Source organism: Triplophysa dalaica, chromosome 2, assembly GCF_015846415.1.
Source record: "Triplophysa dalaica isolate WHDGS20190420 chromosome 2, ASM1584641v1, whole genome shotgun sequence".
NCBI lineage: Eukaryota > Metazoa > Chordata > Actinopteri > Cypriniformes > Nemacheilidae > Triplophysa > Triplophysa dalaica.
In genome coordinates this window covers 5,161,859-5,178,705 of record NC_079543.1, presented here as the reverse complement: position 1 = coordinate 5,178,705, position 16,847 = coordinate 5,161,859, and the positions used below count along the sequence as shown (strand labels likewise).

The 16,847-nt window shown below is 38.0% G+C and overlaps 1 protein-coding gene across 4 annotated transcripts; it reads left to right on the top strand.

Moving 5' to 3' along the window:
- The first annotated feature begins 1,038 nt into the window (after positions 1-1,038).
- On the top strand, positions 1,039-16,396 carry agpat3 (1-acylglycerol-3-phosphate O-acyltransferase 3). Of its 4 annotated transcripts, none has more exons than XM_056771861.1 (10): positions 1,039-1,255; positions 8,950-9,008; positions 11,197-11,431; positions 11,654-11,823; positions 11,904-12,065; positions 12,249-12,402; positions 13,795-13,897; positions 14,168-14,243; positions 14,322-14,520; positions 15,534-16,396. In XM_056771861.1, the coding sequence occupies exons 3-10, from the start codon at positions 11,254-11,256 to the stop codon at positions 15,623-15,625; spliced, it is 1,134 nt and encodes a 377-aa protein (XP_056627839.1). In that variant the 5' UTR covers positions 1,039-1,255; positions 8,950-9,008; positions 11,197-11,253; the 3' UTR covers positions 15,626-16,396. The 4 variants fall into 4 exon arrangements, with proteins under 4 accessions (XP_056627839.1, XP_056627831.1, XP_056627844.1 ...); XM_056771853.1 differs by having other exon boundaries at positions 1,040-1,255; positions 11,200-11,431; XM_056771866.1 differs by lacking the exon at positions 1,039-1,255 and adding an exon at positions 7,592-7,868 and having other exon boundaries at positions 11,200-11,431.
- The last annotated feature ends 451 nt before the right edge of the window (positions 16,397-16,847 follow it).

Sequence of the window (16,847 nt, the reverse complement as noted above, 5' to 3'; positions counted from 1 at the left end):
CGCTAACCGCTAATCACTCACAATGATTATTGTGAAATATTACAATGTGAAGTCAAAAACAGGTACTAATGTAACAACAGTTTTAAAATCACATTTTCATTGGATAGAATAAATTGTTAATCTTCAATAGCAAAAAATAATTCTGAATTTAACATTTTTGACAAGCCTGACATGTCAGTATTTTAGTATCATGTCATTTCTTTATGCCACACAAAAGCATTAAGAACATTATAAAGTTTGATCAAATGTTTAATTTCCTAATAAAAATACATATTTTGAATCATATTTTAAATATGAAAGTATTCAAAGGCACATGCATCTTTTTCATGTATAGGACCATGGCAAGTATTAGTTTCAGCAGAAGTTATTTTCAGCGTTGTTATATAATAGGTCCCATATCATGTTTTTGTAGAAGAACATATTTTGTTTTCCAGCTTAAGGAAAAAACATCCAAATTATTGCAATAGTTATTCTTATCATGCATTTTCATAAAGGTGTCCAATGGTTGTTAAAGATCTCTGTAGTTTTCACTGAATGATGCATCTCACCCATCACCTGAGTGAACTTTAACTTGGTTTTATAATAGCAGCCTAAGCATGTTGCCATTTTACAACAGATTAAAATATTGTTATTATGGTATAGCCCATAGTATATTATTATATATGAGATAAACATACATAAAACAATCGCCACTGTAGTATTTACTGGTAAACTGTAATAAAAAATCCCAAATCCAATAGCTTTGTACACAATTTGTAATATACATATTTTATTCACTACACCAATTTACAGAGAACTATGGTTGCCTACCCTATTAGAAAGTAGCCTATATTATAGACTATTGCATATTTATTACAGTATACTACACTGTACTACAGTATTTGATCGTGTGGGTCCTATCTTAATTCACCACGTATTAAATGAATGAATTAAACCCATAACGAGCAAATTCAAGTCCAGAACGCTTCAATATGTTTCCTTCAGCTCAAGACTGACTTTATTGATCAGCTCAGGAGGGGTGGAACCACAAATCGCCATTGTTTCCAGTCGAAGGCAGGAGTCGATCGGACAGGAAGTCCATGGCTGCATGCGATGTCTGCGTGTTGTGCATGTGTGGATGGCGACCTGCGGACACAAAGAGTAGCGAACATCTGAGCGATACGACGTCCGTCTCCGGTCACATTATCTGAGACATTTCGAGTGTCATCGCGTTAAACTGAAGCGCACGGATCCTCCACCAATGACATTAAAACAGGTAATGACCACGCGTGACTTCACTTGTTAATAAGCGTGCTGACACCGCCGTTGTTGACATTGACAGTCAGGTGTGTGCACGTCGCTGTATTTTCTTGCTTTTGCATTCGTTTCTCGATGCGTTTTGGCGTCAGACAGGTGCGCGCGCGTGCTCGCGTGGAAGCGCATGTACTGCAGTGGCCGCTTTTATGGGAACGACATGTTAAGTACAGTTTACTTCCTTTAGTTTAGCTCACTACTAGTAATAACCAGTGTCTGTCAACTGGGGGAGCACTCGTTTAAGATACGCATTTTCGCGTAATGCATTTTTCTTTTATTTGGATTAGATTGCGCAATGAATGGAAACGTCGACGTGATTTGCATTTGCATGGGGTAGATTTATAGGGGAGATACGGGCTGTTTACGAATCGGTTACCGTGTGTCATGCACGAACCGCGTACACGTCATTATCGTGCGATTACTGGGGTTACTAAAGTTCAGCCTGATCGTCGCTGCGCCTTTGCTACGCTGAACGGCTCTTTTGACGCACTAGAATTGAGATTAATTTATTATTAATATCTATTAATTTACTATATATTATTATTAACGTATTTGTGATTTCAATAAGTAATGGTTTCAGTTAATGAATTACAGCCTGTTAATATGAAGCATTTCTTAGCTCGTGTAATTTATATGCGTTTATATTAATCTCTTGGGTGGTTTCCCATGTCTATTAGTAAACTTTCCTACATTATAAATTGTCCACAGCTGTTTGTCATCCCGTCAATACCATACTTGCTTTACAGTTTTTTAATCTCATTTAAGGCAAAAACATTGTATTTGTTTGGCAGCACTAATGCATTCGTCTGGGTTTTGTGGCTGGATCACTGGATCACTCCCTTCAATGCTTTGCAGGAGTGGTTGAAACGCAATCAAAAATATACAATTTTGAATACATTTTTATTTTTATTTTGACCAGCTTTGAGAACAGTTCAATTACAGTGCTTACAAGATAGCCCTTGAACCCTCCTGTGGTGTTTTAGTGCTGTATGGCTCCTATATCAGTGTTTACAAAAATAATGCATTTAAATGTTTTTTTAATCTGACATTTATATTTATTGAAGGTAAACATGTTTTTTGATCATATCAAATATGTTTTCTAAACCAAAAAATGAATAGAACTTGTTTTCATAATGTGATATGCAAGAGGTATATTGCCTAATGCTATTTGTGTCTTTCCAGCTTTACCTTTAATCTGATCCAGCTAGTTAATTCAACCTGTACCTCAGGTAGATAACAGCAAGCATATCTGTGTGGTCATGATGTTGTTGAGCAACTTTATTTTGCAATATTACAATGTGAGTCAGATGTTGACGCCTGATCCTCTTAACATTTTCGTTTCCTTCCGGACACCAAATGGTCGTCCTCTTTTGTTTCTCTCTCTTTGTGAAAAGAGCTTCAGTGACATGCATCATAATGGCTTTGATTCGGTTTTGTTTGACTGTTTTCTTTTTTATTTGATTGGGCATCTGGGGCTGCGTTTAGAGGATTTGAGATGTGTAGGAAATTATATTTTGGGGCAGACAATAGCCGATGGAAAAGTTATAAAGTGATAAATATCGAAAAGATTACTTTTTCCCCAAATGATATTTGCAATTTTTTCTGAAACACACAAAACATTTGTGATGGTTTAAAAATATTGCAGCTCTAATAGCAACTCACTGACATCTTTTATTTTTTCATTTTTGTGTGATCATTGTTTGCATGATATATAATTTTGATGTGTATTGGATTTGTATTGTAATTCAAAGAAATCATTTGATATGTAACAGACGGATAAGTCATGTTGACCTACAGTACAGTACAGTACAGTAAACTACTTTTATTAAATATGGCTCATAAAATGAGCGCTTATGCTGTAAATCTTATCTGTTTTCGAGACCTTGTTCATATGCCCTTTTATCAGGATGCACCCTTCTGCAGAGGACGTTGGGCTTTAAAGATAACGTGGACCCTAGTACATAGTTCCTCTCTGACCGTTCAGGAAGCGAAAGATCAGTCTAACGTGCAACACACAAAAATCATGCTTTTTACAAACATGAATCCAGTGGATAAGCGAGGCCTTTATATATTATTCAAGGGTTCATTGCTAGTTTGCACAACCGTTTTTACCTTTCTGGGCTTTTTATCTGAGGTTATCATCGCAACATAAATGTCCCTTTTGCACGGGCAGAAGAGCGCTGATCTATTATAACCAGGACCGTTCCCGCATCCCTATTCTTTTGGGAAATGTCACGTCATTGTTCATAACATGTGTAGACTTTTCTGAAATGTAAAAACTGCAGAATTCATGTTTAATCCATATATACAAGGTTCGTCTGTGCAGTCGGTCAAAGACGTTAAATCCTTTCGAATGTCCCCATCAAAGAAATTTACAAAAGTGATTTATATGTCCATAGAAAGCACATTACTTTATGGTTTCAACTAATTTTTGGAGAGTAAAATGTCAAAATTAGGTTGAAATAATGTTACATTGTCCTTCAGTGTAACACAATATTTATGTACAAATTTAAACAACATGCTTATTCTGTCTTGTACATATTAAAATATATAAAAGAATAAGGGAGCATTACATTTTATTGTGCTTTAAATGAGTCAAAAATTCTTATTGACAAATGTGCATAAACCTGGGATAGTGGCAAAAACAGGAAATAACAAAAAATAAGCATTTGGGGTGAAAGTAATTAATCTTTTAATATGTCATATTTTTTTGTAAATATGGCTGACAGGATTGTTACCCTGAATAACATTTTAGTGGGCGTCTTCGGTAAATCATTTTTTTTTGCTCAAAAAAACATTTTTTTTTTAACAACAACTATTAAATCTAGTATTAGACTTATTCTTTTTATGCTTGAACCCTTTTTTGTCTTTGACCCACCTTATAATCAAATACGGACAGATGAAATGAAATGAAAGCAGAAAGAGGAAATAAGTGAACACGAGCACAAAAGCGCAATAAATAAAGCCTTCTAAAGCCATTATGTGGCGTGAACGCCTGTGGCAAATTGTGTTTTTCAGCCACTAATACAATTGTGCAGTCATGGCTCCTCGCCCACAACGTGCCTGATTATCTTCATCACCTCATCCAAACCGGACCCAGGGTCTAGTCCATCTTGGAAACCCAGAGATGTCGCTTGCCGTTTCGAAACACCCACAAAGACTACTCGCACATGCCAAACTGCAGACTTGACCAACAAGACTCCCCCTAGTGGCTAGAGGAGGTCACCGTTGTTCTTCGTTAATAAGCTCAGTTCGGTCTGTACCCGGTCTTGCTTGAGGTTGATGTAAATGCGTTGTGACTTATTCAGGGTGATGCTTATCAGTAATCTAATTCAGTAGAGATTACTGGAGACATGGGGAACACGGGATGCTGAGAACGGCTCTCACTGGCTTATCTGAGGACTAGTAGTATGTCAACTTTATGGTGGACGACTGTAGCGTCTACCTGAAGAGTTGCCAACTGGAACTGTCTGTGCAGCCGATACAGTGTTTTGAAGTTTTAGCATTTTGTTTCAGCTCCCGGGGTCAACGTTATCCGACAACGGGATTAGCATTAGCGTGCAGCTGTAGCAACCTAGATCTTCATCTTGAAAATATTCCAGAACCTTATTCATCGCTTCAGAAGGATTTCTGGACCGAGCTCAAGAGCATTTATCACAGTGCACTTGTTTGTCTCCAAGCTCGTTGAAACCGAAGTTGCTCAACTGTCTTTAAAAGGAAGTTTTGAGGGAAAGTTTTATAATAGCTTTCAAGGACGACTGCCAAGAGCAAAGATGCTGAACCAGGGGGCTGTGATGATCTTCACAGGGCTCTGCGGGGCGTTAGTGGTCATGGCGGTGGCCTACTACGCCTACTGGTGAGTCCAGCTATTGGTTCTAATGGGCCTGTGGACTGATCAGACCACTTGTTGCACTTGTCGCTGCTTATTTAAGGGGTTATAGGATTGGACGCATTGGATTTAAGTCTCTCTCGCTTAAAATATTTTCCAAAGTCTGTTAACTTGTAGGTTCTCGCTTCCCTGTGTAGTTTTAGGGGATGACATTGGTCACCTGTTATGGGGTCACGTGATGTCACTTTGTCTTGTTTTACCAGATATGCTTTGTCAAGGTCTTAAAAGCTTTTCAGAGTCATTGTGTCTGAAACGTAAGCCTTTTGACTCAAGGTGTTGCTTATTAACCATATGGAGCCGAAGCGTCTGTGTTACTTTAGGGTCCATTTTTTTGTTTTCTTTTGAGCGCTGTAAGGTTTTAAGTCTTCAAAGAGGTACATATCTATCTTATCCTGTATTTGAGGAAAGCTCCAGACTGGCTCGGGATGCCGGCCACACATCTTTTTCCACATAAGCTGGTTTATCCCTTCTTCTCTAATCCTGTCTATCTATTCTGACCCTATGTATTGTCATGTTACTAACGCAGAATGAGAAATAAGTTCTAATTAATAAAATGGTCCACTTTACTGTATTCTATATTCGGACCGAGGCTAAGCACGATAACTATAAAGATACATTTTTTTTAATGATTTCAGATTTATAAGGATAAGGAAGTCCACAACTATAACTTTATCAATGGAGAAAATGGAAGAACTTTTATGAATACTATTTTTTTTTAATGGATAAATTTTTGGTTTGTTTTAAGTGAAGTTATTTTATATACAAATCTTTGCTTGTAAAGTTTAATTTATAATGAATAAGTTTGCCATAAATCGATTTTAGTGCTGACATGGCGTTAGAAAAAATAATAATAATAAATAAATACATTTACGATACATAAGAACGATTTTTTTTGTGATCCCAGCGATTTAGTTTTTCAGCTGATGAATAAAACATTGACAGCCGTTCAAAATGTTTTTAATTTAATGAGGTCAGGCTATTAAAATATGGAATTGTAATGTGTCGCTTTGAATAAATGACATTGTTGTCTGTTGTGTTGGTTAGCCTATAGTTTTCTTTATACAGTTTTCTTTATAGTTATCGATCTTAACATTATCGGGCATACAGTTTATTTTTGTGATGAAAACGTAGGGAGGTGGATGTTTGTTTTTATCCTGTGCGCATTCACATAGTCACAAACTCATGACTACACTTGACTTGAAATAAATTGCATGATCCCCACTTTTATAAGTCTTTTGTCAAACTTTTTTGTCTGTTTTGGAATAAGGGGTGCCGCGATATCAGGTTTTTGCCACATAGTTATCATGACCAAAGTCTTAATGGCAATGATATTATTGTGCTATCTTTAAAAAATATAAAGAAATGATGCTATTACTAAAATTAATCTTTAAACGTAGTCGTTTATTATTTTTTTATTTCATTTACTTAATGAATCACGCTTAAAAATACATAAGCAAAAAAATTATGAATAGTGCTTAATAGTTTACGGTATGTGTTAGGGAATGTTATCACAATAGCAAAATTGTCTCCATATTATCGTGCTCACATGGATGTATGAAACGTTAGGTCTTCGGGGCCTAACATAGAGAATGTTCGAAAAAATAATAGACGTTACCTTTGTCAAAGTCCATCTGGTGCAAATATTTTATTTTATAAAAAGGATCTTCAGGTCGACCCATCTCATGGTATAACTCAAACCTCTCAGCAACACTTATGATTAGAAAAGAGGATGCTTATGTCAAGTTTCCAAGTCATAATTTGTCGCCCAAAATACCGCAATAAATACCGTACCGTGACCGGCACACAGAGGTATTACCATACAGTGAGATTTGGAAATGGCTACCGACCTAGTATGTGTGAATTAACATAATATCGATAGTCACACCCCCATTCATGCTATTCAATTTAAAGGTCCAGTGTATAATTTTTGGGAGGATCTATTGATAGAAATGCAATATAATATACATAGCTATGCGTTCAGATGTGTATAAAGAACTGACACAATGAAACCTTATGTTTTAGTACCTTAGCTGCTTCTATCTTCATACACTGCGGGTCCCCTTGCATGTAATTCGCCATGTTCTGTCAGCCGCCGACCTTTAATGGTTAGTTTTATTGTTAATACATTACTTTCATGGAAGAAGTTAACCTAGTTAAGAATCAGAGAGAAATGAATTAAGGGGGTTTCACTGAGATGAGCACGTAATGCTCGTCCTACCCAGTGTTCAGAGCTGATCAAGAGCACTATGAGTCTGGATAATGTCTGGAGAGATAATGGCCTCTGTTGGCAGTCGTTGAGAAGACTTTGTTTGTGTGTCAGTGTATTAGTCCACGCCTGTGTCTGTTTCTTTTGTCGTACCTTGATCAGGTGATATTAAGTATACACCCTCCAAATACACACACACACCGTAATGTCCCGTTTCTGCATGTTGTGCTTTCTATCTCTAGTATGTTCTTGAATATAGCTCTTCTTTCAACCCATTTCTGTCTGTGAGCGTCTCTATCCAACCACACATGCTTTAGTTTGGTACGATTCCAAAGTTTATTTTTGTTCTTGCATTGGTCGGGACAGAGTTCATCTCGTTCCTTTCCCACCCTTTCTTTCTCTCTATCTCTTTGTATCTCTCTTTCTTTCCCAATCTTTTACATGCGACTGTGTCCTAACCAGAGTGGAAACAAATCCGAGGTTAGTGTTATCTGTTTTGTTTGTCGTGGGTGATATGAGGTTTTGTTTGATCGAAAACTGGAGTTATGCGGGATTACACTTTGGTCTGTAGTCGTAAATGTGGTTGGCGATGGGTTTTGAAATGACGACACATATGCAGCTTTACAGTTATGCTACAATAATATGTTGATTGTTTTAGTATTTGCAAATAAGTTGAAAGCATATACGTATGGTAGTAACTGGATTTGATCATTTATCATGATGATTTGAGGTGGTTTTAGACCCTTAAACCATGTCTACACCGGAAGTGAACGGACGACACACGGCTTGTACAAATGGGATTGTCGCACCGCATCCAGTGTTGACAAAATGTACAATTATAACGGGTTCTTTTGTCGCATCGTGCCGCGTCCGGTGAAGACACAGTGTTATGGTCCATAGGCTGAAGATATTGACGAGTCAAACAAACGTATGTGACACAACTGTTTCAAGCTTTTTGAAGTGATAGTAGTAACCATATTTGATATACCACTGTTGGTCTGAAGCCGAGATGTAATATCACAGCAGCAGACACGGACTAACAGAGACGGGTCACCTGCAGGTTATGAGACGGGCAGCTGGAAGTAGTTTGGCATCTTCATCTTGAGTATCAAATAAAGGGTCAGAGAAATGGCTTTCCTGTACAGGGCTGCATTTCACTTTTGGATGCGTTTTAGTTTTATCTTGTTAAGCGCCGAAGGATTATTTGTGCACACATTTGTAGATAAGAAGAATGTTTTTGTTCCAAGCTGCAGGGGGAAGAAGTTGCACAAACGCATGTTAAGAGTGAAATTGGAGGAGGTGACTGGACTTTCTCCAACTGGGTGAAAGGGTGTGTGCGACTGTGTAATGCACTACTGTATGGTGCATGCGAGGGGAATTTGTTTCGCCTGAAGGATCTGTGGTCACGAACTATAACCTACTTTACAGTTGTCGTTTTTTTTTTAATCTCGGGATGTTGTGCGGGAGGTCTAAACTTGTGTGGATAAGGTTCAGAATTGGGCTGTAGCAGGAGTTGCTCTTGTGTCCCTTTAATGATTTAAATTGTTCTTTTTTGTTTCAGGTCGGTGGTGCTAAGTGAGGGGCCGTGTAAAAGAGGGTTGTAGAGAAGAACCCATTGTGGTGAGTGATGCATGAATGATATCGATGATATTCAACAGTCAAATTAGTTTAACAATATTCAATAGCATTTGTAAGAGACTTCTGAGGTCATTGTACTCATGCAAATACTTGTACAACTCAAGCAATATGAAACAAGCTGCAGTATAATTCCTCTACGATATTCAAACCTGCGGTTTAATGGCAGCTAAACTGATATTTTTCTGTTTTGGGTTATGCTGTGTTTACACCAAAAAAGAGAGTTATGCTGTGTTTAAACCAAACGCGCTTTATTTTACAACTTGCCCGATTCACGTCATTCACGTCGCCCGGTGCGAATTCTCTTCTATTCGCGTCTTTGTATTTACTCATGCAAATTGCTTATTTCGTGTTTGGTGTGAACACGGCATTAGTGAATTGATGTATCTAAGTATAAAGAAAGTCTAAGGCTGTTAAATGACTAATCACGATTAATCGCATCCAGAGTTAAAGTTTGTGATGACATGATATATGTGTGTGTACTGTGCATTTTTTTTTTTTTTTTTATAAAAACATGCACATAGATTGCATGGATATATTTAGATGTATATATGTAATTGAAATTATATACAAGTATTTATTGATGTTTCTATTTTTCTAGTCTATATATATATACAAACGTATATATACATGTATGAGTTTATAAATAACAAAATTAATATGCACAGTGCACAGACATACATATTATGTCAACGTTTATTTTGGGTGCTATTAATCACAATTAATCGTTAAACAGCCCTACTTATAAAAAAACTTTTTTGCTATGCACTTTTTTGCTATATTCAAATATTCCTTTGTTTAGAAATGTCAAAAAAAAAGTTTTAATAAATTATAAACTGTTTGAGAGGTGGAGATCATATCTTACTGTCAATCCTCCTTCCTCCACTGACTGAACCCTCATAGCTTTCAGAGCTAAACTACATAAACACATCTTGTTTTATGCTTAAATTGCACTTATGTAAGAGACCAATGATGTCATGTTTAGATCTGAATGTTTTTAATAAAGTAATTTGAACTTGCAGTTGCTATACTATACTTGTGGTACAGTCCGTTGGTGTTAGGCAGCGCACTGCGCCCTACCAAAGCGTTGCTGGCTGCTTGAATCGCCGTGAATACTAATGCTTTTATGCACAAGGCACTGTAGACGCGGGAGAAGCGCCCGGAGGTTACAACCTGTCCGTATAGCGCGTTTACATAGAAAAATGGTGGGAAAGTAGCACCACGGGATGGAAAATCACGTTGTCTTAAAATGGCCGGGCCGGTCGCTGTAGCTTACAGCACCGCACATACTTTTTGCAGTTATTAGCGTGTTCTGTAGATTAATGAAAACAGGTCACACAACAAAAAATGTGCACTCACACAAGCGACTAAAATGGTAGCATTTTCAAACCCAGCACTCTATCATGCCAATTGCGTAAGGATATTGTGATCTCACGAGATCACGTCACACCCCTACTCTATATTTATATATTTGTTATAAAGTGCTTTTATGCACGAGGTGTTGCAGAAAGGGGGAGTAACAGGAACGGTTGAAACCCGTCCCTCTAGTGAATGCGAACATAGAAAAATGGTGGGAAAGTAGCAACGCGGAATACAAAATCACGTTGTCTATGAGTGGGGGGATCGGTCACTGTAGCTCACAGCACGGCACATACTATTTGCAGTTATTAGAGTGTTCTGTACAGTAATGAAAACCGGTCACATCACAACAAAGTGTGCACTCACAAAAGCCCCGAATATATTTTGTGGTAACACAGGTTAATTTTAGGGGGAAAATGCGTCTAAAATGGTAGCAATTTCGAGCCCAGCACTCCAGCATTCCAATTGCGTAAGGATCTCACGAGATCCTGTCAGACCCCTACTTTATATATTAGATTTAAACAAATTTTATTTTATTTAAAAACGAACAATTATACAACCAACACACGTTTTAAATTCTTTCTGCTCGTTGATCATTTCCCACATGCACTAACATTCGCTTCCCAGTCACTCTATTTGCATTGATCTAAAACTTATGTTTAAGTTTCGAAGTCATTCAGTCGCTGCCCTACACTACATCAGTCCTATTTGATCGGTCAAAAGTGATTTTGTGATTTGTCATTTACTCAACGTCCCTTTTAAGCATTTGAATTTAATGTGGGCACCACCATGTGTCTCTTGTCTTCCGTTTCAGCAGTGAGTGAGTGTGTGAGGTTTTGTGTGAGTGAGCGTGTGGTAGGGGTTCTCCGTCATGGGTCTGTTAGCATGGGTAAAGAGCCTGTTCATCCTGCATCTCTTGATCGGCTTTGTGTTCGTGGTGAGCGGACTCATCATTAACTTCACACAGCTATGCACCTGCGTGTTGTGGCCCTTCAACAAACAACTTTACCGCAAGATCAACACCAGACTCTCCTACTCACTATGGAGCCGTAAGTTTTAACAAGTGGAACATTCGCATATTATCATATTTTAATGTGCATTGTTTCGAAAGTAATATGTATATATATTATTCATACTAATGCAGTTTGGCCGACACTGTTACCCTAAGCTACTTCATTTCATTCACGTTAAACAGTTTATCAGAATGTGTGTTTTGTGGGATTTGAACCCATGACCTCGATGCCAATTTTTCTTTCTTTCCGAATACGCAGAGTTGGTGATGTTGCTGGAGTGGTGGTCTGACACAGAGTGTACGCTGTACACCGATCAGGCCACAGTTGATAAGTTCGGTAAGGAGCATGTGATCATCATCCTCAACCACAACTTTGAGATCGACTTCTTGTGTGGATGGACCATATGTGAGAGATACGGCGTGCTGGGGGTGAGTTATGAGTGACTAATCTGTCGGTTTGGATTTGTCATTTTGTCCTCGATTGCATTTTTTCCTCGTTCTCTGTGCAGAGCTCAAAGGTTCTGGCTAAACATGAACTGCTGAAAGTGCCTCTGATTGGCTGGACGTGGTACTTCCTGGAAATCGTCTTCTGCAAAAGGAGCTGGGATGAGGACAGGGAAACCGTCTTCAGTGGGCTTAACCGTCTCAAAGATTACCCAGAATACATGTGGGTGAGTTTTTTGGGATATCGGTTAGTATCGTGAGGCGGAAACCCAACACCAGCAGTGAGGTCACGTGTGACGTAATCCGATTCGAGCTTTCCGTTGGCAACAAGTGGCTGAGATTACAGAGTGTTGTGATGACTTTCTTTAACACTGATCAGGTTGACAAGCGTTTGTTTGTGTGCTCTGTAGTTCCTGTTGTACTGCGAAGGAACCCGGTTTACGGAAAAGAAACATCAGATAAGCATGCAGGTGGCTGAGTCGAAAGGCCTCCCCAAACTGAAATATCACCTGCTGCCCCGCACCAAAGGATTCACAACGACTCTGCATTGCCTGAAGGGAACAGGTTAGAAAAAGTACAGACACTGTTTATGGTCACATGCTGAAAGAAACAATGATCCCTATCTGTAAGTTTACAGAAAGCAATGTTTCCCAGGGATGTGAATGAATGTGGTTCACGCTGCTTTAATAAACAAATAAGGTAGATGAAAGGCAAAACGTTCAAGGTAAAATTCTTAGGATCACATCCGCGAAAAATAGAGTAGCGGTAGATTATTTCTAAAAAACAACAAAAAACATAAAGTAAATAGCATTAGCTAGCTAGGAAGGTCAAAGTATGTCTAGCTAGTATTATTTTGGGTTAGCAGTAGAAGAACCGTTACTCAAATTTATACGACCCATTCAACAGTTTATTTAAAAAAATGAAAATAAAATAAAATGCAACAAATTGTTTATTATACAGTACAATATTAATATAAAATCATATTTATATAAATCAAATCAAATATTTAAATGAATAGCCATTAGCCAGACCGATAAACAAACAGTGCTGCGTTTCCCGAAACCTTCTTAACACTACATCATCCTTAAGTTATACCTTAAGAGTTTACACCCTTTTAGCAAAAAAGTCCTAACACATCCTGCACCTCTGAGATGTTTCTGTTCGACACTTGCTGTATAAATAGAGCCGGGTGGAGAGACTCTTTGCATGTTTAAATTAACCATTTGAGGATTTTGCTATACAATAATTTGGCAAATTCTACATAAACTTGCATTGTACGGTTTTGATTTTTTTTAACTACACAAACATATTTAAAAGTGTCTGCTAGTATCCTAAATGAGAAGAAATGGTATAGCATCAGTTGGCATGCTAATAAACAAAAAATTTTATTGAATTTTTAAATGTGATATGTTCGTGATGGTATCTATGATCTGAAAGATTTCGGATGACTAACTGGTTTGCATGAGGTGCATTTTTCAGATTGTGGTGTGAAAAATGCACATAATGCAAACCCATAGTCATCTGAAATCTTTTCTCTAGTCTCTTTCAGTTGCAGGCAGGTGTTTATAAAGAGCCTTTTCTAAAAAGATGTAAGGTCACATGACAAAGAAAGTGCACTTTCCAAATGGCCCATCTTACCACAAATATGTCCGCCGGTAAATTTGTGTTACGATCAGAAATTTCGCTTTTATGGGGCGTCACTGTCCTTCGCCATCCTGCTTTTTTAAACCAGTTCATAAGTTGTATAAACGTTTTCCACTTTTAGTGCCTTATAAGAACGTGCACAGGTTTTAATAATCATTTAATAAACATAATTTACTACAGTAAAGAGTTTTAATAGCTCAAACTTTTTGATGGTGGATATTGTACATAAATATGTGCTGTAGTATTGCCATCTAATGCAAATTCTGTGTGCCACGGTATTTTTTGTACCCAATGCCTTGTATGTTTTAACAGTGAAAGCTGTGTATGATGTTACACTGAACTTCAAAGACAAACAGAACCCAACCCTGCTGGGCATTCTCAATGGAAAGAAATACAAAGCCGACATGAGCGTCAGGTGAGTCACTTTTTGGGGAGTTGACCTCAGTAAAAGTTCACTGTAATTGTTTTATACATGGTGGTTATACACGATGGTGGTGAGTGGTAACACCAAACATTAACTTCTGCAGCTTAATTTCTGCTGATTTGAGATTTGTTTGGATTCTGGATCTGAATTTAGTTGAGCCCTAGTTAGGTTGTCTACAGTATATAGTTAGACTATACAGCCCTCTAGTGGTGTGTATGTGTAGTGTTCTGCATTGACACCCTTCGACCTATCCATCCGCAGACGCTTTCCTGTGGAGGAGATTCCAGATGATGAAAAGGAGTGTGCTGATTGGTTACACAAGCTCTACCAAGAGAAGGTTTGAAACTGTTTAAAACTCAAAATTGATCCGGGAGATTGACATGAGCTATAATTAATTCCACATCTGTCTTTTAAGGATAAGTTACAAGAAAATTATGAGAAGGAGGGATGTTACCCGGGACCCACCATTAAACCCAAACGGCGACTTTGGACGCTGCTGAACTTCCTATTCTGGGCGACTGTTCTGCTTTCTCCGCTTATTAACTTCGCCTGGGACGTCTTTGTCAGCGGCTCACCCCTCCTCATCATCGGCTTCATGATTTTCCTCATTGTCTGTAAGTTTTGTTATAACATGATTCGTGATTTTAGCAGTGTGAAGGTTGTGGGTTTGAATCCGAGGCAATGCAAGCTGTGTGTTAAAGAGTCTCGTAGATGCAGATCCTGGATGGTTTCATGTTTTGTAGTCTTTCTTTTACATGTAAAAACCTTCATTTATACATACTTACATGTGTATAAATCAGTCAGAAATGTTGATGACTCATCATGCACTATAGAGATTGTTGTCCAATCAAATGCTTGCTGTAATATGAATGGCCCCTCCCCCTGCCACATCAGTTTGTCGCCGTCAAATCACTTGAAATTGTATTTGAAATTTATTACATCTTAAACTATAAAAACAAGAGTTGAGTCAACTTAAAATAATAAGGCAATGTATCACAAGCACGAAATTGAGTTAACTCAACAAACAGAGATTGAAGTTAGTTTTGGCATTGTGCATATTCTTAAACCTCAAGATTGAACACACAAACCTCAACCATTGTAACAATCAAAAACCATTCATTAAATCGCTCTAGACAGAGTCACCACGATATTTAAGCATAAATGAATCCAGCAAGAACTAAAACACAAACTCTTGCAATATTGTTTGTTCAGAAAACACTTTTTTGTAAGTTGGACAAACTTTATGAGGCATTTTGGCCAGAAGCTGAAAAGGTTCTTTCAACAAAATAATAGAAAATTTTAGGCTCATTTTGTTTAGTATATACAAAATAATAATTTGACTCCTTTAACAAAAAAGTATATGTTTATCTTTGTAAGGAGAACATTTTGCAAGTTGGATTTTTTTACAGTGTACAAAAAGAACCAAACTTTCTTTAATTCCCTATAAAGAACAGTGCTCTTGCAAAAACATTTTTTTAGTTGTTGCTCAATTTGCAAAGTAAAATTGTCAGATAAGTGATAAAATCTTTTGCAGATATCCGCCGTAGTCACATTCAATCGGGAACCGGGAGTTCACTACATTGAGTTAATGCATTATTTCTTGTAATCTTCGTCTTTCTCTCCACAGCTTCTGTAGCAGTCCGTCGGCTCATCGGAGTAACCGAAGTCAAGAAAACCGGCTCCAGCTACGGCAACATCGAGGCCAAGAAAGAAAACTGAACGCGTCGACACCGAGTGGCCACCGTGTACCGTTTACCCTGCAGTCCATCCTCAGGCTTCGAGCTGCCCTGTGTGCAGTTATCCCTCTTTTTACAACGAATTAAAAAAGTTAAATCATTCAGAATTGGGGTGATATAGATATATAACTATAGAGCTAACTTAATATGCTAACGTGCAAACATATTGATCGCTTTTATGAACTAATTGGAAAATGAATGAGGGGAAAACGAAACGTTCGCCCGGTGGTGATGGCGACATGCTCGTCTCCAAGGACGTCGAAAGAAAAGATTGATGAGTGACACAGATCATCTTCTCTTTAGCTCCGCCCCTTTCACTGTGGAACACGCAGTTACGTAGTCTCGCTTCTTTCTGTCAACTTCTGTTTTTTTTTATTATTAACTTTTGTGTTCTTAAGTAGGGGCCACACCACATGTGTGCACATAAAACTCCCTCCATTTCACGTATGGATTTTCACCCATAGCCACACCATTCAGAGACTGATTTGTTTTCTTATTATTACAATCCGTGTTTCATTTCACAGGGAAACTGAGAATTGTGAATGAGGAGATCCGTCAGGGGTCTCTTGCTGCTAAGGTCATTGGTACACCAACATTATGTTAAAATGGATTGAGCAGGCTTTGTGTCGCATACCATCTCCTTTAAATCTGTCATCTACAGCTTTTTCCCCTTTTGAAACCTTTTTCACAATGGTGTCTTAACCTCCTTGCCATCATTGTGTTAGTAGGTATATTGAATAAAGTGGAAAATGTTTTTAGGTGTATGTACTCTCTTCATGTGGGACATCTCTCGTGTTTAATGTAGGCCACAGCTTTGTCTGCCGACAGTTCACTGACTATGATATCCATCCACTGTAAAATCTAGGGCTAAAGAGTCGAGCTGTTGTGAACGTAGCCGAAAGACCCGATAAGGAAATAAACGCAAAGATTGTTAAAGGATGTTTAGTGTGTAACTTATGACACTACTGACTTGAGTTGTAAATAAACACTAGAAATCTCTTCTGGACTTTACAAGGTTTGTGGTAACTTGTTTCCAAATAGCATTGAACAATCTTCAAATGTTGCTTTGGATGTATGCGAGTATCATAGCTGGCACGGTAAATCCTGTTGTGGGCACATAATGAATGATCTGTCGAATACAAACCCATCAACACTTTAATGGCTTCCTAATGTCATTCTTTCTCGAAATGTGGCTGCTGTTGTAC